The 25001-nt window shown below is 36.1% G+C and overlaps 1 protein-coding gene across 4 annotated transcripts in view; it reads right to left on the reverse strand.

The window, feature by feature from the left end:
- The window catches only part of AGTPBP1 (ATP/GTP binding protein 1), a 193360-nt gene that overhangs the window by 32521 nt on the left and 135838 nt on the right, over positions 1-25001 (reverse strand). For all 4 annotated transcript variants that reach the window (XM_027550143.1, XM_027550146.1, XM_027550145.1 and 1 more), the window contains 2 exons: positions 5935-6022; positions 1983-2127 (listed from right to left, as the gene is read on the reverse strand). In XM_027550143.1, the coding sequence (XP_027405944.1) occupies positions 1983-2127; positions 5935-6022 (233 nt within the window). The remainder of the gene's footprint in view (positions 1-1982; positions 2128-5934; positions 6023-25001) is intronic.

Genomic DNA, 25001 nt, shown 5'->3' on the forward strand with positions numbered 1-25001 from the left:
ATCACCTGGAGTACTACTAACAATAGCCAATGTATATAAAAGAAACTGTAATTACATGGAAGACTTATTATAATTTGATTTTACCACTTGGTAATTTATACATAAACATAAATATATTAATAATTATAAATACTATATCATATCATTAAATATGTTCAATATATGTTTTTTGAAAACACAAGCTTTTTATACACCAAATATAAACTGTTCACTCCCTTATGTTAAAGATATTTAGCTGGTTTCCAACTTTTGCCTATGTTCATTCACATAATCATGATTTACTGGGTGATCACTATTTCTTGGCTGGAAACTGTGCCAGACACTAAGGATACAACAATGAATAAATGGACTCTGCCCCCGAAAATACAGAGTGCTATGAGGGCTTATAAAAAGGGAGAGGAAGCTTGAAGGGTCTGGGCAGTAAGGAAAGGTCTTCCAGAAAAAATTACATTTAAAGTGAGATCCAAAGGATGAGTGAAATGGATATAAAGTGTGCTGTAGGCAGAAGGAAAGTATACAGGAGGACCATGAAATAATAATTTTTTAAAAAGGACACAGCTAGAACAGAAAGAAACAAATCGAGAATTTAACACAGAAGGAAGGGCTTGGTAGACCAGTCCTTCCCAAAGCACAATATTTGCACTACTGGTAATTAAGACAACTAAATGGTATGTGGATAACCTTCAAATTTTTTAAATAGGTATTTTTACTGTGAGTTAAAAAAAAGTTTGGCACATTAAACCAGTTATTTCACAGATATTAACTCAGAATGAGGATAATCTTTAATATTAAAAGATACATATTAAGTAAATAACAGTTCATACAGTACAAAGAAATGGCAAAAACTGTGCAAAATAGAGAAATGACTAAATGCGCCATGGTAAGAATTGTAGATTTCATACACATGGCAAGAGAAATCACTAAGGAGTTTTAAGCAGGGGATCTATATGACTAGACATGCCACCAAAGAGTCTTCCTGCCACAGTGTGGTAAAACACTGATGAAGAAGAAAGGGGGTATAAATGAAATTTAGGACAAAAGTTACAAAGAGGCTGACCCAAGTCCAAGTGAGAAACAATGGTAATGCCTGGAAAAGATCACGGTAGTGGGACAGGAAGAAAGCAGGGATACTTAAAATGTATTAAAAAGGTAATGTCAGTAAAGAACAGAAACAAAAGACTACGTAAATAACAACACTTTATGTTTCTGATGCTATGTTATTCAGCACAATAAAATAGCTGTTTATACCTTTACTGCAGATTGTAACTTTATTAAAATAAAGTGAACTCATTTAATCCTCTCAGCCTTGATATTTCTTTGGCTCTGTGGACTGTGTTTTCCTCTCATTTTTCTCCTCTCTAATAACTTGGAAGCTTGTTTCTAATCACAATGTTCCAATTTCTTTCAATTGATCATATGAAGCTTCATGATCCTTGACTATTAGGACAGACATTCTGTTCTGAGTATAAATCTGTCACAGTAATTACTTGAATTGTTTGCTTTAAAATGCAAATAATAAAAAAATCTTAAAAGAACCCACAAACAACTCTTACACCCCATACTCTAAGCAATCTGGATCTAGGACTCCATATGAAATCATTAGAAGAAATGAATTCACTACAGAGAAACTTAAATTGCATCCACATTGTCTACTGTTATATTTTCTAGGAGATTCAATGCTTCTCACTAAACAAGTTGAAAATTCACCTAGTTAAAAATTTTAAATTTGGATTTGTAGATTTATACTCAAAGATAGAAAGCAAAAACCATGTCATTTCTGTAGTATTTCTATTAAATAAACATAAAGACTACATTCCCATTTTACTTTAATGAATTCAACAAATACTGTATTATTTTCTAAAACTGTCAACCTTGGACCTTTTTATTACCTTATTGATTTATTAAAATAATATTTCTTTTATTACCTAACACATATACATACAATACAATAACGGTTGTAATATAACGTAATGAGTTCTCACCTGCAAAGTTGAATATGTATATGGATAATGATAAGCAAAATAGCACACATCATCTTTATGTGGAAAATTGACAGTAAATGTAATTGTATAGTAGGATTTTCCCTTTTGCCCACCTGCAGCAATTGAACTTCTTGAGAAGTGATTTCTGCAATAGAAAAGCATAAAATGTTATTCATCCACACAAAAATTCTGATTTTTTTCTTATTTTATTAAACAGAACTTTTTTGGGGGGGAGAAAAACCATGGTTTGTAAAAAGTTTAATTTAAATATTCTTAAAAATTAGACTTGGTACTAATAAGGAGAAGGCAATGGCACCCCACTTCAGTACTCTTGCCTGGAAAATCCCATGGACGGAGGAGCCTGGAAGGCTGCAGTCCATGAGGTCGCTGAGAGTCGGATACCACTGAGCGACTTCACTTTGACTTTTCACTTTCATGCATCGGAGAAGGAAATGGCAACCCACTCCAGTGTTCTTGCCTGGAGAATCCCAGGGACGAGGAAGCCTGGTGGGCTGCTGTCTATGGGGTCGCACAGAGTCGGACACGACTGAAGTGACTTAGCAGCAACTAATAAAGCAGTTAACTGCTATCAGCCAACATCATGACTTTCCATTTCTGGATGTGCTAATTAAACAGCTCCTATTTTATGCATCAATAGAAGTTTTAGACCCCCCATTTTTTGACAGGTTTATACATTACTGGATCCAGGCAGTGATGAGCAATGGCTGCTACAGCCACTGGATGAAAGGCTGACAGATCAGACAGCAATATCTCAGTTCACTGATCAGTTTTAAGATTACAAAAAAAAGAAATAACCAGAAATGATATGTTTCCTGATGTGATACAACAGGAATTTCCTGCACCCTCTGTGAAGTATTCTTGTCAGAAATGAAACCTGGAGTTGACCAGGCTTCTAAATCTAACTATGAGTTTAGAAAACTGGTGAGAGGGAAGAATTTAGAATTTATTAACACCACAGGGATGCAATCAGCAAAATCCAAAATATGGGAAATCCAGCATGACAAATGATTTAGTTTCTTCAATAAATAAAGGATAAAGTTAGAAAGAGAGAAAAAGGAAGCCTATAAAGTAAGAGACTTGAGAGACGTATGAAGAAAAATCAAATGCAATGTGTGGTCCTTTGGTTGGTCTGATTTAAACAAACCAACTATAAAGTTAGATTTATGAGACAAGTAAGTCTGAACACTGACTGGATATTTTATCACATTTAGGAATTTTCTTCACTGTGCTAACGGTATTGTGGATAGATTGCCTTAAATATGTATCTCTAATGAAAAAGACTTTTGAAGTATTTATGGATAAAATATATCGGAAAATGCCTTTAAAGATTCAGGGTGGAGGTAGGGGTGAAAGCATAGCTAAAATAAAACCATGTGTTGATAATTATTGAAACTTAGAGATGAATACATGGGGCCTCATCATCCTATTATTCACTTTCGTAAATGTTGGAGATTTCAATGATAAAAAGAATTTTAAACTATATTATTTTCCAGACTTTGAATATCCCTGAGATATGATGACTTAATTTCTACCAACTTAATTTTCAAAATTCCAAATCACCTTGCATTATTTAAGCCATGAACTGAAGAAAAGCCATGGCCTAGAGATTATTTACTCATGTACACAGACATTCAGGGCAGATCACATCCTTAGAACTACCCTGGGATCAGGCTTTCTAATGTAATCTTATGAGAATAAAGCTTGTAATTAATGAAAATAAAAGAACATTGACCTAAAAAGCGGTATAGTTTTCATTAACTTAGCCATTATATCAAAGAAGGAAATGGCAACCCACTCCAGGATTCTTGCCTAGAGAATCCCATGAACAGAGGAGCCTGGTGGGCTGCTGTCCATGGGGTCACACAGAGTCAGACACGACTGAAGCGACTTAGCATGCATGCATTCATTGGAGAAGGAAATGGCAATCCACTCTAGTATTCTTGCCTGGAGAATCCCAGGGATGGAGGAGCCTAGTGGGCTGCCATCTATGGGGTTGCACAGAGTCGGACATGACTGAAGTGACTTAGCAGTAGCAGCAGCAGCAGCAGCAGCCACTATATCTTGAATAGATACTCAATGACAAGGTGCTAAGAGTTGAGGAAATGCAAAATAAGGTCCAGAAGTAGATCTTGCCAACTCTTTTCCCCCAAAAGTTTAATATCTATTTGGGGGGGGGGGGGCGGTGTTCATGCCACCACATTACAGCTATGGATTTTATAGGTTATATTTTCTCATATACTTATGGAAGGTAGTTTTATTCTCATTTTACAGATGAGACAAACAAGCAGCAGAGGACAATGCAAAAATAGCAGTTTTTAATACCCTTATGTAGATTTCAGGCTTGAGGAAAGCAACTGGAGTAGTGTGTGTTACATACAAAGTGGTTAATAAATATCTGTTGAATTAGCCTGAATTCCAATTCCAGATTTAGCAGTAGCCAAAAGAAAAAAATAAAAAATAAAGAAACAAAAATCCTTGCCATCACCTCTTACATAGAAAAGAAAAACAACCCCAGATGCTATGACCATTCACTTTACAATGTAAAAAGAAAGTATTCATTGATGATTTTTTATTGTGTAGAAGACAAGCATAGGAAGGAAATAATACTTTTTGAAAATCACTGTTTCACCCTTTAACATTTTAAATCAATCTTCTAAAATCTAACCAAGCACTTCCCAGACAATCACTGCTTCACTTCAACTTAAAAGGAAGATATAAATGAGGGTATATTTTTATGTTAGCCTAACATGAAAAGAAATATGAAAGTTATTCAGGTGAAAAAATTACATATAACATTATACTTCTGTTCCTCATTTATTCCCTATTTATTTTGCTTAAAAAAAATGGGGGAAACTCGGGGGCGGGGCTCGGCGGCCGTAGTGCGAACCATGGGAGGCGGCTGGTGGTGGGCTCGAGCCGCCCGCCTTGCCCGACTCCGCTTCCGTAAAAAAAAAAAAAAAATGGGGGAAACTCTACTGAAATTAATTCCAAGGAGCATTTCTTTCTTAGAAAGTAATAGCAGTTAAGATCTAGGTTTTCCAAAGCCCTATCTAAATCATTAAAAACATCAATACAGTATACTAACGCATATATATAGAATTTAGAAAGATGGTAAAAACAGCTTAATTTTAGAAGGCTTCATCTACCTGATAAAACTATAAGAAAAGGCATACTAGCACTAGTTAAGCACAATATAAAATATTAAAAAGTCAAAATCCACTAAACAGAAATCTCAGGATTAAGATTAATAAGAGCAAAGAAACAGGGATGTTAAGTGCATTCAATAGCAGACAGAAATTATCTTGAAATGTATTACAGGCAGAAACAGTAAAAATGGAAAGCAAAGCGTATGATAATCCTAGATTACTTAGTCATGAAGTTGAGGAATAATCCAATTTTGCCACTAAAGCAATAAATGATTTCTAGCACTTACTTCTAACTTGATAAACAGATCACCTGTTTGAAGTCAAAGTTGAACTGGCTAAACTGAAGCAACCTACCTATAGAATACATCTCCAACTAAAACACTGGAAGTTAAAATGAGGTAAACATTTGTGTGAAGAAAAAAAATTATACTTAATATCATCAGAACAACAAGAAACCACTGTAAATTATTTCCTAGAGTTTCTAATTTTAGTCTTCCTCAATGAGGTTCCCAAAGTTTTACAGCTATAAAAGAGCTGAGAACATATCTAAATGGGAGAAACAAGACTGGACATATGTCTGTCTACAAAACACGTTTTACTGCCACTAAATATACCCCCTAAAATGAATCTCAAATTATAAAAAAAGAAAACCTTTTCTGTTAGAAGTAATACTAAAGCATATCATAATTCAGAGAACACATTATCTCTTTTATCCCTAAACCGAAATAGGATGAACTAATATTTCCTTCTATAAACTGTTGTCCCGTTATTGTCAGAATACTTACTTATAGTAACAAATGTCAGTCCCCACACGAATCCACCATGGTCTAGCATTTAACGCTTCCTGAACCGAATACATGAGTGGTTGCATACCTTTGATAGAAAGAAAAAAGAGAGAAAACTCTTTTCAGAATTTTTGAGTTAAAAATTAATCCTGTCATTTTAGAAAGCACTAAACATTCATGAAAGTTAATGAATATACATTTTGGTATTTCAACATGTATTTTTTAAAAATCTGAGATGTGTGTGTGTGTGTGTATGCACACACTCAAGAATGGTTGACTCTTTGTGACCCCGTGGACTGTAGCCCACCAGGCTCCTCTGTCCATGGAATTTTCCAGGCAAGAATACTGGAGTGGGTTGCCATTTCCTATTCCATGGGATGTTCCCAACCCAGGGATCAAACCTGTATCTCCAGTGTCTCCTGCATTGGAAGGCAGATTTTCTATCACTGAGCCACCTGGGAAGCCTGAGATCTTTCTCAAAGATCTAAGAACTGGTGCTTTTGAACTGTGGTATTGGAGAAGACTCTTGAGAGTCCCTTGGACTGCAAGGAGATCAAATCAGTCCATCCTGAAGGAAATCAGTCCTGAATAGTCATTGGAAGGACTGATGCTAAAGCTGAAACTCCAATACTTTGGCCACCTGATGCGAAGAACCAACTCATTAGAAAAGACCCTGATGCTGGGAAAGATTGAAGACAGGAGGAGAAGGGGACAACAGAGGATGAGATAGTTGGATGGCATCATGAACTCAATGGACATGAGTTTGAGCATGCTCCGGGAGATAGTGATGGACAGGGAAGCCTGGAGTGCTGTGGTCCATGGGGTCACAAAGAGTTAGACATGACTGAGCAACTGAACTGAACTGAAATCAATGAATGATATGTTTTATTTCCAATTTAACTAAAATGAGGTTACCACTTCAATAAGTGAAAAGTCATTTAACATTCTGCTATTACCTTTTCTATATTAGATCTATCTAATTATATATATACAAATTACACAAAAAATTACATATACATAATATATATTATATAAAAATTATACATATATTCCTCATAGCAAGTGAAAAAAAGAATAAAGTTAAGTATTATCTCCCCTCCAACTCTCCACAGATTCCCATCTACAGCAAGGTAAGGAAAACAATGCCAATGAACCGGCATGATTGTTTTCTTCCTCAACAATAGGTGTTTAAAACCACGCAGAAGGAGGGAAGGGAGAAGGAGGAGGGACAGTTAGCAAAAGCAGGATTAAATATATAGTATATTTTCTTAGGTAGTTTTAGAAATACACTTTCACATACACTTTAAAATCATTTAAAAGGTTTCCAGGTTTCTAACTGGAATTAATGAAATTTATATGCTAATTTTGGAAAGGTTCACAATTTTTATTGAAATCTGGCTCAACTTTTTCTTAAATTATAACCTAAAGATACAATCACCTTTTTCATTTTCTTGCTACAGAATCATTATCTTAAACTTACTTCTGAGTATTTTTATTAGTTTTCAATAGTTTCTTGGGTTCTCTAAGCACATAAATCATATCACTTGCAATTTTAAAAATTTTATCTCCTCTTTTAGTATTTATAATAGTTACTTTATTTTCTACTTTTATTATATTTCAAGAAATGAAACAATCTCAAAAACTATTCTGAATACAGTGGTAAGAACTAAAGCTATCTTGCTTATAATTTAAATAAAAATATCTTGCCATAAGATGCAATATTTGCTGATTGTTTTTCTTAATGTCAACTTTATCTTATTTAAATAATGAGCTAATATTGAATAATTTCTATGTGCCAGATACTGCTCTAAGTATTTTTATACCTTTTAAGTCATTAAATCCTCACAACAGCCCTCTGTAGTAGGTGCTTATTTCTTCCTACAACTGGAGCAGTTTCCCCCATACGTCTTATTACACTTAAGTGTTTTTAATTATTTCATTAAATGACTTTTCAGCATCCACAAACAGAACCACATGGCTTTTCTCCTTAAGTCTGTTGATATAATTAATTGTGTAAATATGTTTACTATTGTGAATTATCCTTGCACTCCAAGAAAAAGTTTTTCTCTTATATGCTATATGATGAAATCAGCTAGATTTCACTTAGAATTTTTGCATCTAAAACTTGGTCTTTTAAAAAAAAATTACCTTTACTAAGTATTGATATAATATTACACTAGCTCCAGAAAAACATATTTAAAAGGTATCCACCATTTACTAGAATGAGAAAAATCTATTTTTAGAAGTAAATACAAATCAGTTGGAATATCATCCTGATACGGTGACTACTAAATACATTTTTAATTTATTTTCAACAGCTGTAGTCTGTTCAGTATCTCTACTTTTTTCAGTTTCAGTATTTCTAGTTTATCCTATTTGTTCTACTTCTATCTCATTTTCAGCATTTTTAAAAAAATTCTCTTACTTTCTTTTGGATTTATTTTTGTTGTTCTAATATCTTGAGTATTTTAATACTTTTAATTAATACTCAAAATATCTGGAGTATGTTTTCAGTACTTGAGTAGTAACTTATTTTCAGGTTTTTTATTTTAAATAATGCAGTTATGAAAGGCATTCCGTTTTCCTCCAAACAGCAGTTTAGCTATGTCCCATAAGTCTATAAAGAGTTCTCCTTTGCTGTACTTTCTAGATCAGAGCCATCCAACTGAGCCTTCTGCCAGAATGGAAATGTTCCATACCCGCACTGTCCAGTGTGGTGGCCACTAGCCATGTGTGGCTACTGAGCACAGCAAATAAGCCTACTGCCTCTTAAGAACTGAATTTTAAATTCTTAAAACAACTGTCTTTTAATCACGCTGTATTTCTTGCAGCTTTTGCTCTAGCAGCTATGTGAGTGCCATGTGGTTATGGGTTTTGTACTGTATAAAGGTCAGTGTTCTGTACGGCAAATGAAACCACCAACAAAATGAAATGGCACCCTGACAAATGGGAGAAAATATCTGCAAATCCTAAATCCGATGAAGGGTTAACACCCAAAATATATGAAGAACTCCTACAACTCGATAGCAAAAAACACACAAACAACTGAAAAGTGGACAAAGGATCTGAATGGACATTTTTTCAAAGATATACATATGGCCAACAGGTAAATGTAAAGGTACTCAACATCACTAATCATCAGGAAAATGCAAATTAAAACCACAATGAGATTTCACCTCACACCTGCTTGAATGGCTGTTATCAAAAGGACAAAGAAGTGTTGGTGAGAATGTAGAGAAAAGAGAACCCTTCTGAATCACTGGTGGGAATGTAAATTGGTACACTCATTGTGGAAAACAGTATGGCAGTTCCTCAAAAAATGAAAAAATAGCACTAGCATTTGATCCAGCATTTCCACTTCTGGGTATTTATTCTTAAAAAACTAATTCAAAAAGACATACGCAACTCCCTATCATGTTTAATACATCATTACCTACAACAGCCAACACATGGAAGGAACTTAAATATCCACTGATGAATGAACAGATAAAGAAGTTCAGTTCAGTCACTCAGTCATGTCTGACTCTGTGACCCCCATGGACTACAGCATGCCAGGCTTTCCTGTCCATCAACAACTCCTGGAGCTTGCTCAAACTCATGTCCATTGAGTTGGTGATGCCATCCAACCATCTCATCCTCTGTTGTCCCCTTCTCCTCCTGCCTTCAGTATTTCCCAGCATCAGGGTCTTTTCTAATGAGCCAGTTCTTTGCATCAGGTAGCCAAAGTATTGGAGTTTCAGCTTCAGCATCAGTCCTTCCAATGACTCTTCAGGACTGATTTCCTTCAGGATGGACTGGTTTGATCTTCTTGCAGTCCAAGGGACTCTCAAGAGTCTTCTCCAACACCACAGTTCAAAAGCAACAATTCTTTGGCGCCCACCTTTCTTTACAGTCCAACCCTCACATACATACATGACTAATGGAAAAACCATAGCTTTGACTGCTACTGCTAAGTCACTTCAGTCGTGTCTGACTCTGTGCGACCCCATAGACGGCAGCCCACCAGGCTCCCCCATCCCTGGGATTCTCCAGGCAAGAACATGCAGTGGGTTGCCATTTCCTTCTCTGATGCATGAAAGTGAAAAGTGAAGGTAAAGTCGCTCAGTCGTGTCCGACTCTTAGCGACCCCATGGACTGCAGCCTACCAGGCTCCTCCGTCCATGGGATTTTCCAGGCAAGAGTACTGGAGTGGGGTGCCATTGCTTTCTCCATAGCTTTGACTAGATGGACCTATGTCAGCAAAGTAATACCTCTGCTTTTTAACATGCTGTCTAGAAGATGTGGTATGTATATAATGCATGACCCTGTGTGCACACACGTGTGAGCACAATGGAGTATTATTTAGCCATAAAAAAGGAAATTTTGCTATTTGTAACAACATGGATAGACCTTGAGGACACTATGTTAATAACTGAAATAGGTAAAAAATAAAGGCAAATACTGTATGATCTTGCCTATGTGTGGAGTCTTTAAAAAAAAAACTCATAGAGGACACAATAGAGGCTTCCATAGGCAGGGGGTAGAGGGGTTTGCGAAAGTGGTCACAAAGTATGAATTTCCAGTTACAAATAAGTAAGTCATGGTGATATAATGTTAACTAGACTTACTGTGGTGATCCTTTTACAATATCTACACACTGAATCGTTATGTTACACACCTAAAACACATTCTACATGCCAATTATATCTCAATGGAAAATGAAGGTTTGCAGTTATAATAGCATCTTCAAGGACTGCAACTTGTAAACACACAATATCTCATGCTTTTGACCCTGAATTATTCTTTGTCAGACATCAGTATTACCACATTTCCTTTATTTGTATTTACCTATTAAACCTCTGCCCAATCATTCATTTCAGCTTTATTATTACTATACAAATATTAATTAAAAGATTAGAAAAGATTGAGGGCATGAAGAGAAGGGGAAGACAGAGGATGAGATGGTTGTATAGCATCACTGACTCAATGGACATGAGTCTGAGCAAACTCCAAGAGATAGTGAAGGACAGGGAAGCCTGGTGTGCTGCAGTCCATGGGGTCGCAAAAAGCAGGACATGACTTACCAACTGAACGATAACAACAATATACACATACACATATTCTCCCCATCTGGCAAATTGTATAATTTTCATTATCTGATTTTTGAGGCCATTTTGACTTATAGTTAATAATGACAGATATACGTTTAATTTCATTCCTTCTCCCCTTCCGTTTTGTTTTCTTTCTACTATTCATTAAATGTTTTTTTCCTTCTTTACACCTTCTTATTTTACTTACTTGGTTACATTTTCCACATTTTCTTTTCTTCTTCTGTCATTTGGAAGCTTTCTATTGTGCTTTTCCAACTCCATTTCTCATCCTCACAGTTATGATTAACTTTGTGTGTAGACATTTCTCTAGTACTATATTAAATAAATGAGCAATCCAACCAGGACAAGTTAGCTTTCACTCCTCTCATATTACTCCTTTTAGAACATTTTCCCTTAACACAATTTATAAATTCTAAGTCTTCTATCCTGATATCTTTTTCATTTATTTTTCTCAGCGAGGGTTCAGGGTAGTATACTTTCTGAATTCTACATACACAAACATGCAGTTTATTGGCAGTGACAAACAAATGACGGATTTTACAAAAGACATTTGGCTCTCCTCTAGCTTCCACAGATGAGGGTCCAATACTAACCTGTTTCCACACAGAGAACAACATAGTGATTAGGAGCTCACAGTCTATAGCCAGACTATCTAGGTCTGAACTCCAACTCCACTACGTGCCACATGCACGATCCTAGCAGGTTACTAAACCACTCACGCCTCCTTTTTCTCTTCTGTGGATAACAATCTTACTGGATTGTTTGTTGTGTGAATGAAGAGTATCACATGAGTCAGCACTTAAAGAAGCCCTGGCACATGATACATTTTTCAATAAATGTTAGCTGTTATTACTATTATTTAAGTACTGCAGCCAGTTCTATACCTGAAACTTAAATATTTCACTGGTATGTATAAAAGATTCCTGTCTTCCTTATTTCTTTCTAGGAGTCAGTGAGTCATTTCAATTCAAAACTTTAACCTCTTCCAGGCACACAAAATTCTTAATAAATGGTTAATTATAGTAAGGCAGAACAAGGTTCAGGCTGAGGTCAAAGGGCATAACAGATTTATCTGAAGTGTTCTAATTTTATACAAGACAATGTATTCTGTTATTACTTTTAAAATGATGGTTAATTCTGGTCACAGTGAAGGGAGCTATATTTGGAAATTCTGATTATAATGAAGATCATCTGAACAAAACAGGGTCCCCCAGAAAGAAATCAATCAAATGAGGTAACTCAAACTGAATAAACCACAGTCTATTAATACTCAAGTTGATACAGAAAGGCCATATTTGAGTAACTTATTTAACCATGAGCCAAAGGATAAACTTTAATGTGTGTAACATAAATATGCTAAGAACTGTCAAGCCTGTCACTTGAATACAATCAAAATATTAAATTGCCAGAGTGAAACCAGCATCTAATGGCACTGGCCTCTAATAATATCCATGTAAAGGCTGAAGTTTTATTAAGCACATGCTCAGTAACAAGGGCAGATACAAAGAAAGACAAGATGTTTTAGGCCCTAATCATTAAATGTATTGTGAATCACAGACAAAATTTTCAAGTTAAAGCTAGCACTGTAATTTAACACATGAGGGGGAGCTAGGTTAATCTGAAGGTACCTACCATAAGCTGCATATGTTATTAATAATTTTACAGAGAAAAAAATACATGCTTCTAATATGGCAAGTATTATAACAGAAAGTCATACTAAAAATAGGAAGATGAGATCCTTGGTCTGGAGGGTAATGGTGGCCACATGAATCGCAATCACTCCACACATCCTCACAAAAACAAGTAAAAACAGTCAACAAGCAGTGCAAATAAAAGCACACATGCCCAGGCCTGCAGCATTACTAGACGACAGAATGTAAGAGACTTGCTCATAGGTAGAAAGATGGGCAGATATACCAGGGAAGTGGAAACAAAGTAGACTGCAGGCCAAAAAATACTAAGTAAGACAAGGAATTTTATAAAGTCACAATTCATAGTGAAAAGTAATATAGCAAGACACAGTGTCTACACACCAGAAAAGAACAACCTATTATATAAAGCAGAAACTATAGGAAACGTAGAAGAAAGAGACACACTACTGACAGATTCCAACACTCCACTCTCATTACAAGACAGAACAACTGAACAAAAGAATATTTATATAGCTCTAAGTAACATAATTCATAAGGCAAATTTTATGTAGATATGTTGAACACTATATCCTGATAGTAGAGAATGCACCTTCTTCTAAGAATATGTGGAATATTCACAAAAATTGCTCATATATTAGGTCAAAAAAAATGCCAGTAAGTTCCATATAAGAGAAACATTACAAACAAAACCCTCTGATAACCATATAAAATAGAGCTACAAATTAAAATCAAAATGAAAATAAACAAAGAGGGCGGATAACCATGGAGAGACAAGGGAGACAGGTTGACTTTGGTGTCAGACCTTGAATAGAATGAGAAGGGCATCTGCCCAAAAATGCAAAGGAGAGACTGTTAAGTACACTGGAATTGATCAAATAAGTAAATACATTAAGAACAGTATAAGCCAAAATTCTTCATTTTGGAAAAGGAAACCGAAAATATGGAAAGAAAACTAGAATAAAATCTGCAACTGAAGGTATCAGTGTGACCTCATGGAGATACTATGTGTACACATATGTGTGTATGTGTACAACATACACACAGAAATAAACATATACATGTTATACATTACTACTGATAAAAATTTCTACATACACACTCGTATATACAAATATATATTCCCTAGCTCCCTTCATGAACAGGTCCAATAATAATGTACACACTATGCACACACAAAAATAAACATATACCTACTATAAATTACTACCAATGAAAATTTTTACATAAATGTTTGTATATACAAATATATGTTCCTCAGCTCCGTCCATGGACAGGTCCAGTAACAATGTACATACGATGCACACAGATCTTATTTTTAAAATATTATTTTCCACTAAAATAAATCAGGGCTTTTTGAAGAAATGACTGCTTTGGATGAGATGGCTGGATGGCATCACGGACTCAATGGACATGAGTCTGAGTAAACTCCGGGAGTTGGTGATGGACAGGGAGGCCTGGCATGCTGCGATTCATGGGGTCGCAAAGAGTCGGACATGACTGAGCGACTGAACTGAACTGACTGAGGCTGGGGCATGGAAAGGCAAGATAAGCCTTGGGCATCTTATGCCAAAACACAAGAACACCCATAAAGAATGACAGGGACATGTCAACAGAACACACAACCCAGCATGAAGGGATCACAACGGCCAAATCCTGGGCAGCTGAAACACCAAAATACTGATAGCAGCAAACTACAGCCCACTGATTAAACAGGAAACAACTCTATACTGATATCAACATGTAGAATACTTACTGATTACAAACAGAAAAAAAGTGACTTTACAGTGGAAAAGTCTGGCAGACAACAACTTAATCAGGTGATTAAATTATTACTATCAGCAATAAAACAAAATCCTGTGCCACCAACACACAACATCACTACTGTGATGCCCCCACCACAGATGCCTGACTTAAGTCATGAGGAACAGGAGACATCTCCAAACTGAGAACCACTCTACAAAGTAAGTGCTTTCATTTTCCAAAGGGCCAAGGTCATGAACATTAAAGACCACAAACTGTTCCTGACTAAAATAGTCTAAAGAGACTTGACAACTAAATACACTATGTGGTTTGAGCTGAATTTTTGTGCTATTAAGGTCACTGATGAGAAAACAGGTGAAAACTTAAATGAGGGTCTAAAGATTAGATGGGGTTCAAATATCAATGATAATTTCCTGATGTTGACAGCTTTTCCATAGTTATATAGAAAAACGCCATGCATAAAATACACTGAAAGTGTTCTAGAATGATGGGGCATCATTTTTGAAGTCCAACATGTAGATAAAGGATACAACTTTTCAGTAAGTTTGAAACTATTTCAAAATAAAATATTTAGAAAATGATGATCTTTGAACTAGAGCCTTCTTGACGTATGTTCGAGAGGGTCATTTTAAGTTCCTAATAGGATCTTCATAGTTCATTCATCTGTTACCTCATTTATTTAACAAATACTTACTGAACATCTACTAAATGCCTTACTATAAATACAAAGCCCAGCAACAGAGGTACTGTCCCTGATCTCATGAAACATACAATTTGGGCGGTGGGGGGGTGGGGGGGGGTGCGGGGGGAGGGTATGCAGTGAGGAAAGGTATTAACCAGCCACATACAAAAACAATGTAGAATTGTGAAGAGTGCCCTAAAGGAGAAAATGACAAGCAATATTTATTAAAGGGACTGACTAATCCTGTATGGGGAGTCAGAGAACAGAAAGTCAAGAGAAAGCTCAGCTCAACTTCCAAGTATGGAATTAACTAACATGAGCAAGGTGGGAATGCTAGAGTTGACTCCAAAATTCTTTTTTGCTGCCTGGTTCCATATATGTTCAATTTATATAAGGGAGTGGTTAAAAGTCTTCATATACTTTGGAGATACTGGGGAGGAAGGGCAGGGAGAGAAAGAGGGAGCCTGTGAGTACAGCTCTCTAAATTACTAAAACACAAGACTGCCATCTAGTGGTAATTTGAGCAAACCCTTTTTGAGTAAGGTCAGCGGAAGGGAGAGTGACGGATTACAATGGCTGTCAGTGTATACCGTGATATAAATTCATAAACAAACAAACAAAAAATTCATAAACACAAATTCACAAATAAGATCACCCATTGCAATAAAACTAAAACTAAGAAAACTAAATATTTAATATAATCACCTAAAAATTCTCCAAGAAAAAGGCAACTTATGAAACGAAACCAATTCTGCCCTTTTTTGAGGGACACTGACAAAGAGCAAGACCTCCCTCCACTGGGCATACCTGCTAGAAGAACCCAACATTTAAATACTCCCCCAAGCAGCATGTCTCAACAAAAAACAAAAAGAAACTTACAATTTCCTAATTAACATTACTTCCTGACTTCAATCATGCATGGCAATCAACTAAATTCTTCCAGCTGAAGACGTTTCCACTGCAAATATTTTCAGCCATCATTACCATCCCTGAAGTGAATTCAATATGAATCTCATGACAATTAATTACATATCTAATTATCATGTCTTAAAATTTTGAATTCTAATTTACTAAATGTTGGTCTATTCCTTCTTCTAACTCTATAGATAACCAGGCAAACCAAGATTTGCTGTATGTTGCATTAATCTAACAAATCTAGTATTAGGGTTCATTTAAAAATTACATCTACCAAACAGCTCCTTCTATAGCTCCTCGTTAAGTACTTACAAGTATAGCAAAATAAAAGCAGACTGGCAACAGTTAACATCCTGTCAGAATCTGGAAGGAATCTCTACTAATCTTAAGGCAGATGGAGCAGGACTGAGAGAAATCCAGTTCAGAATATGCCTCACAATCTATTTTCAAATACATATTTTGGTTTTCCACAGCTAAAAGAAGTGTTATACTACACCGTGAAGGCTCTTAAAGAATAACACATGAAGAATATAATGAATAAAAATAGAAAACATAAAAAATATCAATTATAAGAACCTTAAATAGGTCAAAATTACATATTAAAAGGCAAGAGTCAAACAACAAAATGCAACTTCCATTCACAAAAATAATGAGCAAAGACGCATCAAATTCAAACCAATATAATTATAAATATAATTCTAGGCCATAGATAAGGAATAGAATAAACGTGACTGTTTTGCACTATTAATGTGCCTGTGTGTGTTCAGTCGCATCCCATTCTTTGCAACCCCACAGACTGCAGTCCACCAGGCTCCTCTGTTCACGGAATTCTCTAGGCAAAAACACTTGAGTAGGTTGCCATTTCCTTTTTCGGGGTATCTATCCCACCCAGGGATCAAACCCATGTCTCCTGAGTTTGCTGCACTGGCAGGTAGATTCTTTACCACTAGCACCACCAACGGGTATACACAAAACACAAAAAGAACATAGAAAAGTTATAAATGTCTATGTGCCAAATGATAAAGCATTAAAATAGAAAACAAATATTTTTTTAAGTTGACAGAAAAGGGGCTTCTCTAGTGGCTCTGTGGTAAAAGAATTCATCTGCAATGCAGGAGATGTGGGTTCGATCCTTGAATCAAGAGGATCCCCTGGAGAAGGAAATGGCAACCCACTCCAGTATTCTTGCCTGGGAAATTCCATAGACAGAGGAGTATAGTGGGCTACAATCCATGGCGTCATAAGAGTCAGACATGACTTAGCGACTAAACTACCACACTGACAGAAGCATAGTAGAGGTGAAAGACTGTTTAGTTTTCTTAAGCAAACAGACAATATAAAAAATAAAAAGGATATATAAAACTGAATAAACAGGTTTCTAACAATAAATTTAACAATTTATCTTAAAATTATGTTGCCAACAGAGAATACATATTTTCCAAGAACCCGTGAACACTAACACTGATCAGATGTTAAGCCATAAAATTATTCCAAATCATAAATTTCACATCAACAAACAAAACTGATTAAAACTTGAATGCAATGACAAAAATCATAACCAAAATAATTTAACCAACTAAAAATGTAACAAACCCTTTTCTAAGCAATTATTGGGCCAAAAAGGATATCAAAATCACACCCAGTTAGAAACCACCTAGAAAATAACAAGGAGGTATTAGTATCAAAATCTGGAGGGGAGAGGGTATGGAATTAAGTTGTAATCAAAACCAAATTGAAAACCTAAATGCTTGCAGGAGAGTTCCCAACATGGCAGAACTGGAAGACCCTGAGCTCACACATCTCTTCTCAGGAGCACACCAAAATCACAACTATTTGCAGAACCACTGAGGAAAAAGACCAAAACCTACCAGAAAAGATCTTCTACAACTAAAGATATAAAGAAACAGCACGACGAGATACGTAAGAGGGGCAAAGTCATGGTATAGTTAAGATCCATGCCCCTCAGTGAACAATTCACAAACAGGAGACTACAACTGCGGAGGTTCTCCCCAAGGAGAAAGGGGTCTGAGCCCCATATCAGGCTCCTTAGCCCAGTGATCCTGCACCAGGAAACAAGCTTCAAGAATGCCTGGTTTTGACGGCTAGTAGGGCTTCAGGAAGATTGGAGGGCTGTGGAAAACAGACTGTACTCTTAACGGATGTACACAATATCTCACATGTTCCAAGATCCAGGGAAAAAGAAGTCCTCTGAAAAGATCCTGGGTCAGACCCAACTGCTGATCTTGGGAAGTCTCCCAGAGATACAAGAGGCAACTGGAGTTCATTCTAAGGACACATACATTGGGGGCAGCAATTTTGGGGTGCTCATTCTACCAGGAAGACACTGGTGCTGGCAAGTATCATTGTGGAATTCTCCCTCTAGCTTATTAGCCCCAGGACGCAACAGTCTACAGACATCAGTTCTGGGACACCTGACCCTGCCCACCAATAGGGAGGCTGCCTTAAGCACCCCTGAACCAAAAAAGCTGCCCTAGACATGTCTATGGCGACCAGAGACAGCCCTGCACATCAGCTCCAACACCTGGCTTCAGCCACCATTGAGTGAGTACCAGCCCCAGGATCTCCTGGACCCCAACTCTGTCCACTAGTGAGCCAGCACGAGCCCTAGGACCCCTGGGGTTCCACAGCCAGCTATTTCAGGATCCAGCCCTACCAATCAGTGGCTAGCAACCTCTGCACAAGGCAGGGCCTGGCAACCAATGAGACCAGGGGCCAGCTACACCTACCATACCACCCACAGTGGTCAGCCCACCACAACAGAAGGACTCAAAAAGCCCACACAGGAGGCACCTCTAGAGCACATAGCTCTAGTGACCAGAGGGAAATTTGTTGCTGGGACACACAAAATGTCTCCTACAAAAGGGTACTTTTCCAAGGTCAGGAAACATAACCAACATACCAGATACATAAAAACAGAAACTTAGGCAAATGAGGTAACAGAGGAACATGTTTCAGATGAAGGAATAGGATAAAATCCCAGAACTAAGTGACATAAATATATGCAATCTACCCAAAAGAGAGTTCAAGGTAATGATCATAACAATGATGAAAGAACTCAGGAGGAGAAGAGATGCACAGAATAAGAAATTACAAAAGTTTTTAACAAAGAGCTTGAAAATATAAATAACAACCAAACAAAAATGAAGAATACAATAAATAAAAATTACAATATAAGGAATCAACAGCAGACTAAATGATACAGAAGAGTAAATCAGCAAACTGGAAGACAGAGTAGTGGAAATCACTGAAGCTGAACAGAAAAGAAGAATAAAAAGAAATAAGGACCATTTGAGACCTCTGGGGCAACATCAACTGGCACAGACATTACAGGGATATAAAAAGGAAAAGACAGAAAGGGGCAAATAACATATTTGAAGAAATAATAGCTGAAAACCACCCTAATAGGGGAAGGGTATAGATATTCGGGTCCAGAAGCCACAAAAAGTCCCAAAAAGAATCAACCCAAGGAGGACCACACAAGGAGCAAGGAAAAAGCAACAAGTTACATAAAAGGGAACTCCCATAAGGCTGTCAGCTGACTTTTCAGCAAAAACCCTGCAGACTAGAAGACAGTGGCATGAAACATTTAAAATGAAGAAAGAGAAAAATCTACAATCAAGAATACTCTATCTGGCAAGGCTCTCATTCAGATTTGATAGAGAGATCAAAAGTTTTACAGACAAGAAATAGCTAAAAGAGTTCAGCACCAACAACCAGTTTTACAAGGAATGTTAAAAGGACTTCTCTAAGTGAAAAAGAAAAAGCCAAAACTAGAAATATGAAAACTACTAGAAAAACTCATCAGTAAAGGCAAACATAAAGTAAAGGTAGTAACACAGACATGTACAGAGCAAGTAGAAAGGTTAAAAACAAAAGCAGTAAAATCAACCTATATCCACAATAAGCAGTAAAGGAATATACAAAAAAACAGATGCAAAATATGATATAAAAATGGTAACAGTGAGAAGAAAAGAGTACAAATACAGGGTTGTTAAAATGCATTTTAAATTAAGATATAACCAATCTAAATAATCATGTATATAAATATAAATTGCTACATATAAGCCTCATGGTAACAACAAAACAAAATCTATAATAGATACACACACAAAAGAGAAAGGAATCCAAACATAATACTACAGATAGTCATTAAATCACAGGAGAAGAAAATAAAAAACAAAAAAGACCAACAAAAACAACCCTCAAACAGTTAACAAAATGGCAATAAGTACATACATATCAATAATTACTTTAACTATAATCAGAACAAATGCTCCAATCAAAAGACAGACCCATTATATGGCAACAATATATGTCACCTACAAGAGACTCACTTCATATCCAAAGACACAGACTGAAAGTGAGGGAATGGAAAAAGGTATTCCACGCAAATAGAAATCAAAATAAAGGCAGTGTAGCAATACTTGTATGAGACAAAATAGATTTTAAACAAAGACAGTGCCAAAAAAGACAAAGAAGAACATTATATAATGATCAAGGGATCAATCCTAGAAGAAAATATAACAATTACAAACACATATGCACACAACTTAGGAGCAGCTAAACACACAGGGTAAATATTAACAGATATCAATGGAAAGATCATCCAGACAGAAAATAAATAAGGAAACACTGGGCTTAAATTACACATTAAACCAGATGAACATAATAGATATATATAAACACTCCATCCAAAAGCAGCAGATAACACATTCTTTTCAAGTGCAGCTGGAACATTCTCTAGGATAGATCTCATGCTAGGCCACAAAGCAGGCCTTAGTAAATTTAAGAAAACTGAAAGCACATCAAACTTTTTTCATGACCACAATGCTATGAGACTACCAAAAAAAAAAACAAAACAAAAACCCTACAAAAAGCACAAAGAAATGGAAACTAAACAATATACTCCTAAATAACCAATGATTCGCTAAAGATACAAACAAACAAAGAAAAACAAAGACAAATGAAAAGAAAAACAAAATAGATCTGATGTCTAACTGATACAGCAAAAGCAGTTCTAAGAATTTTAAATTAATATATTTACCTCAGGAACAAGAAAAATATCTCAAACAATCTAACTTTAAACTTAAAGAAAAATAACCCAACCTTACATCTAAAGGAAAAAGAACAAACAAAACCCAAAGTTAGTAGAAGAAAAGAAATTACAAAATCAAAAAAGAAGAAAATAGAGGCTAAAAATATAGAAAAGATCAATGAAACTAAAAGCCAGTTCTTTGAAATGATAAAACTGATTAACCATTATGCAGACTCATCAAGAAAAAAAAGAAGGCCCAAATGAATAAGTGAGGAAAAAAAAAGGGGAGAAGTTACAGCCAATTCCACAGAAATAAAAAAGATGATTACTATGAACAGTTGTATGCCAATAAAATAGACAAGCTGGAAGAAATGGACAAACTTCCACAAACGGACAAACTCCTAGAAACGTACAATTTCCCATGACTGAACCAGGAAGAAATAGAAGACATAAATAAGCAAGACCCATGATGAAACTGAATCAATAATTTTAAAACTCCAAACAAGCAAGAGTCCTGGACCACACGACTTCACCAGTGAATTCTGCCAAACATGTAAAGAAGAGTTAAGATCTACCCTTCTCAAACTATTCCAAAAATTGCTGAGGAAGGACTACAACTGAACTCATTTATGAAGATAACATCCCTCTGACATGAAAAATAAGACAAAGAGATCACACAAAAAGAAAATTACAAGCTATTATCACTGACGAACATAGATGCAAAAATCCTCAACAAAATATTAGCAAACTAAATCCAACCATATGTTAAAATGATCATACACCATAATCCACTGGGATTTAGCCCAGGGATTTAGCACAAGGATGGTTCAATATCCACAAATCAATCAGTGTGATACATCATAACAACAAACTGAAGAATAAAAACCATATGATTATCTCAGTAGGTGCAGAAGAAGCTTTTCATCAAATTCAACATCCATTTATGATAAAATCTTCCCAGAAGGGGGTATAGATGGAACATACCTCAACATAATAAAGGCCATATATTATTAGCCTACACCTAACACCATATTCTATGACAAAAAGCTGAAAGCATTTTCTCTGAGGTAAGGAACAAAACAAGGACACCCGCTCTCCTCACTTTTTATTCAACACAGTATCAGAAATCCTAGGCACAACTGTCAAATAACAAAAATAAAAGGAATTTGAAATGGAAAAGAGGAAGTAAAACTCATTGTTTGTAGATGACATGACACTATACGTAGAAAATCTTAAAGATGCCACTAAAAATACTACTAGAGTTCTTCAATGAATTCAGGAAAGTTGCAGGATGCAAAATTAATATAGCACATCAATAGGTTATACATTATATGGTCATTCCTATAAATGCAAAGAGTGAAAGAAAATAATTCTGATTTTTTAAAAATCAGTAAAAATAAAAATTCTTTAGAAAGAATATGTATCTCAAAACAAGAGCGAACATAAATAAGAGAAATACTAGTAGCATTTATATTAAAGTCAAAATAAAACATGCCCAAAGTCTTCCTTTAAACAATCTCAATGATCTAGCCAAAAGCAATGAAACAATTACATAATTAGGGATAAGAATAAATTCTAAGGAACTACCCAAAAAATTCAAAGCATCATCTGAGAAACACTGAGAGCTAATAAGAAAGTTAGGTAAGGAGTTTGATTTTCAAGGAAACATAAAATTCCTCAGCTTCCTGTCTGAGCTACCAGGGAAGCCCAAGAAAATGAGAGTGGGTAGCCTATCTCTTTCTCCAAGGGATCTTCCCAACCCAAGAATTGAACCAGAGTCTCATTGTAGGCAGGGTCTTTACCAGCTGAGCTACCAGGGAAGCCCATCAGCTTCCTTAATTCTAAATAATGACAAACTTGAAAATACTCTTTCAGAACAGGGGGGAAAAATACATAAAATACTTAAGAATAAAGGTAAAAAGAAGGGTATAAAACTTACAAGAAGAAAACTAAAAAATTTAGGTGAGGGAATAAAAACTTGAGAAAACAAATATATACACCATGTTCTTAAGTGGCAAGATTTAATATAAGAAATCCAGTTTCTTCCACATTATTGTATAAGTTTATGCAATGGAAATTTGGGGCTGTCTGATAAAATTATTCAGAATAATACTGAGAAAAAATTATTCAGGAAAAATAAAGTTAGAAAAAACTGTTAAATCATTTTTGAAAAAGACTACAGAATGTTAAACTATTTTACGAAGTCAAAATAACTTAAAAATCAAAGTGATATGAGAGCAACAAGGATGGTGCACGAGACTGAAAAATCAGAACAATTAAAATCTAGTGATGCTAGAGCAACAAAAATTCCCAAACAAATGCTAGAGTATGATGAGGGCCAGAAGTTGATAAGAGCTGTGTCACTGCTTCCACTTTTTCCCTTCTATTTTCCAGGAAGTGATGGGACCAATCGCCATGATCTTAGCTTTTTAATGTTGAGTTTCAAGCCAGCTTTTCACTCTGCTCTTTCACCCTCAAGAGGCTCCTTAGTTCCTCTTCACTTTTCACCATTAGAGTGGTATCGTATTTGTTATTTTTCCCAGCAATCTTGATTGCAGCTTGTGATTCATCCAGCCTGACATTTTACATGATATACTCTGCATGGAAGTTAATGAAAATATACAGCCTTGATGTAATCCTTTCCCAATTTAGAACCAATCCGTTGTTCCATGTCCAGTTCTAACTGTTGCTTCTTGACCCATATACAGGTTTCTCAGGAGACAGGTAAAGTGGTCTGGTACTCCCATCTTTGTAAGAATTTTCCAGTTTGTTGTGATCCACGAAGTCAAAAGCTTTAGCATAGTCAGTGAAGCAGAAGTAGGTATTTTTCTGGAACTCCCTTGTTTTCTCCACAATCCCAACAAATGTTGGCAATTTGACCTCTGGTTCCTCTGCCTCCTTGAAACCCAGCTTGTACCTTTGGTAGTTCTCGCTTCACACACTGCTGTGGCCTAGCTTGAAGGAATTTGAGCATAACCTTGCTAGCACGTGAAATGAGTGTGATTGTGTGGTAGTTTAAACATTCTCTGGCATTGCCCTTCTTTGGGATTGGAAAGAAAACTGACCTTTTCCAGTCCTGTGGCCACTGCTGAGTTTTCCAAATTTGCTGACATATTGAGTGCAGCACTTTCACACCATCATCTTCTGGATTTGAAATAGCTCAACTGGAATTCCATCACCTCCACTAGTTTTGTTCATAGTAATGCTTCCTAAGGCCAACATGACTTCACACTCCAGGATGTCTGGCTCTATATCTGTGACCACACCATCATGGTTTTCCAAGTCATTATGACCTTTCCTTTACAGTTCTCTGTATTCTTGCCACCGATTCTTAAATCTCTTCTGCTTCTGTTAGGTCCTTTTAACTCTTCTGTCCCTTATCGTGCCCATCCTTGCATTAAGTGTTTCCTTGATATCTCAAATTTTCTTGAAAAGACCTCTAGCCATTCCCATTCTACTGTTTTCCTCTATTTCACTGCACTGTTCATTTAAGAAGGCTTTCTTATCTTTTCTTGATATTCTCTGAATTCTGCGTTCAGTTGGGCATATCTTTCCCTTTCTCCTTTGCCTTTTGCTTCTTCTCTTTTCCCAGCTACAAGGCCTCCTTAGACAACCACTTTGCCTTCTTGCATTTTGGGGAGTGGGGGATGGTTTTGGTCACTGCCTTCTGTACAGTGTTATGAACTCCATTTCTAGTTATTCAGGCACTCTGTCTATCAGATCTAATCCCTTGAATCTGTTTGCCACCTCCACTGTGTAACTATAAGGGATTCTAGTGGTTTTCCCTACTTTCTTCAATTTAAAGCTGGATTTTGCAATAAGGAGCTCACGATCTGAGCCACAGTCAGCTCCAGGTCTTGTTTTTGCTGACCATATAGAGCTTCTCCATTTTTGGCTGCAAAGAATACAAT

Source organism: Bos indicus x Bos taurus, chromosome 8 (genome assembly GCF_003369695.1).
Source record: "Bos indicus x Bos taurus breed Angus x Brahman F1 hybrid chromosome 8, Bos_hybrid_MaternalHap_v2.0, whole genome shotgun sequence".
Taxonomy (NCBI): domain Eukaryota; kingdom Metazoa; phylum Chordata; class Mammalia; order Artiodactyla; family Bovidae; genus Bos; species Bos indicus x Bos taurus.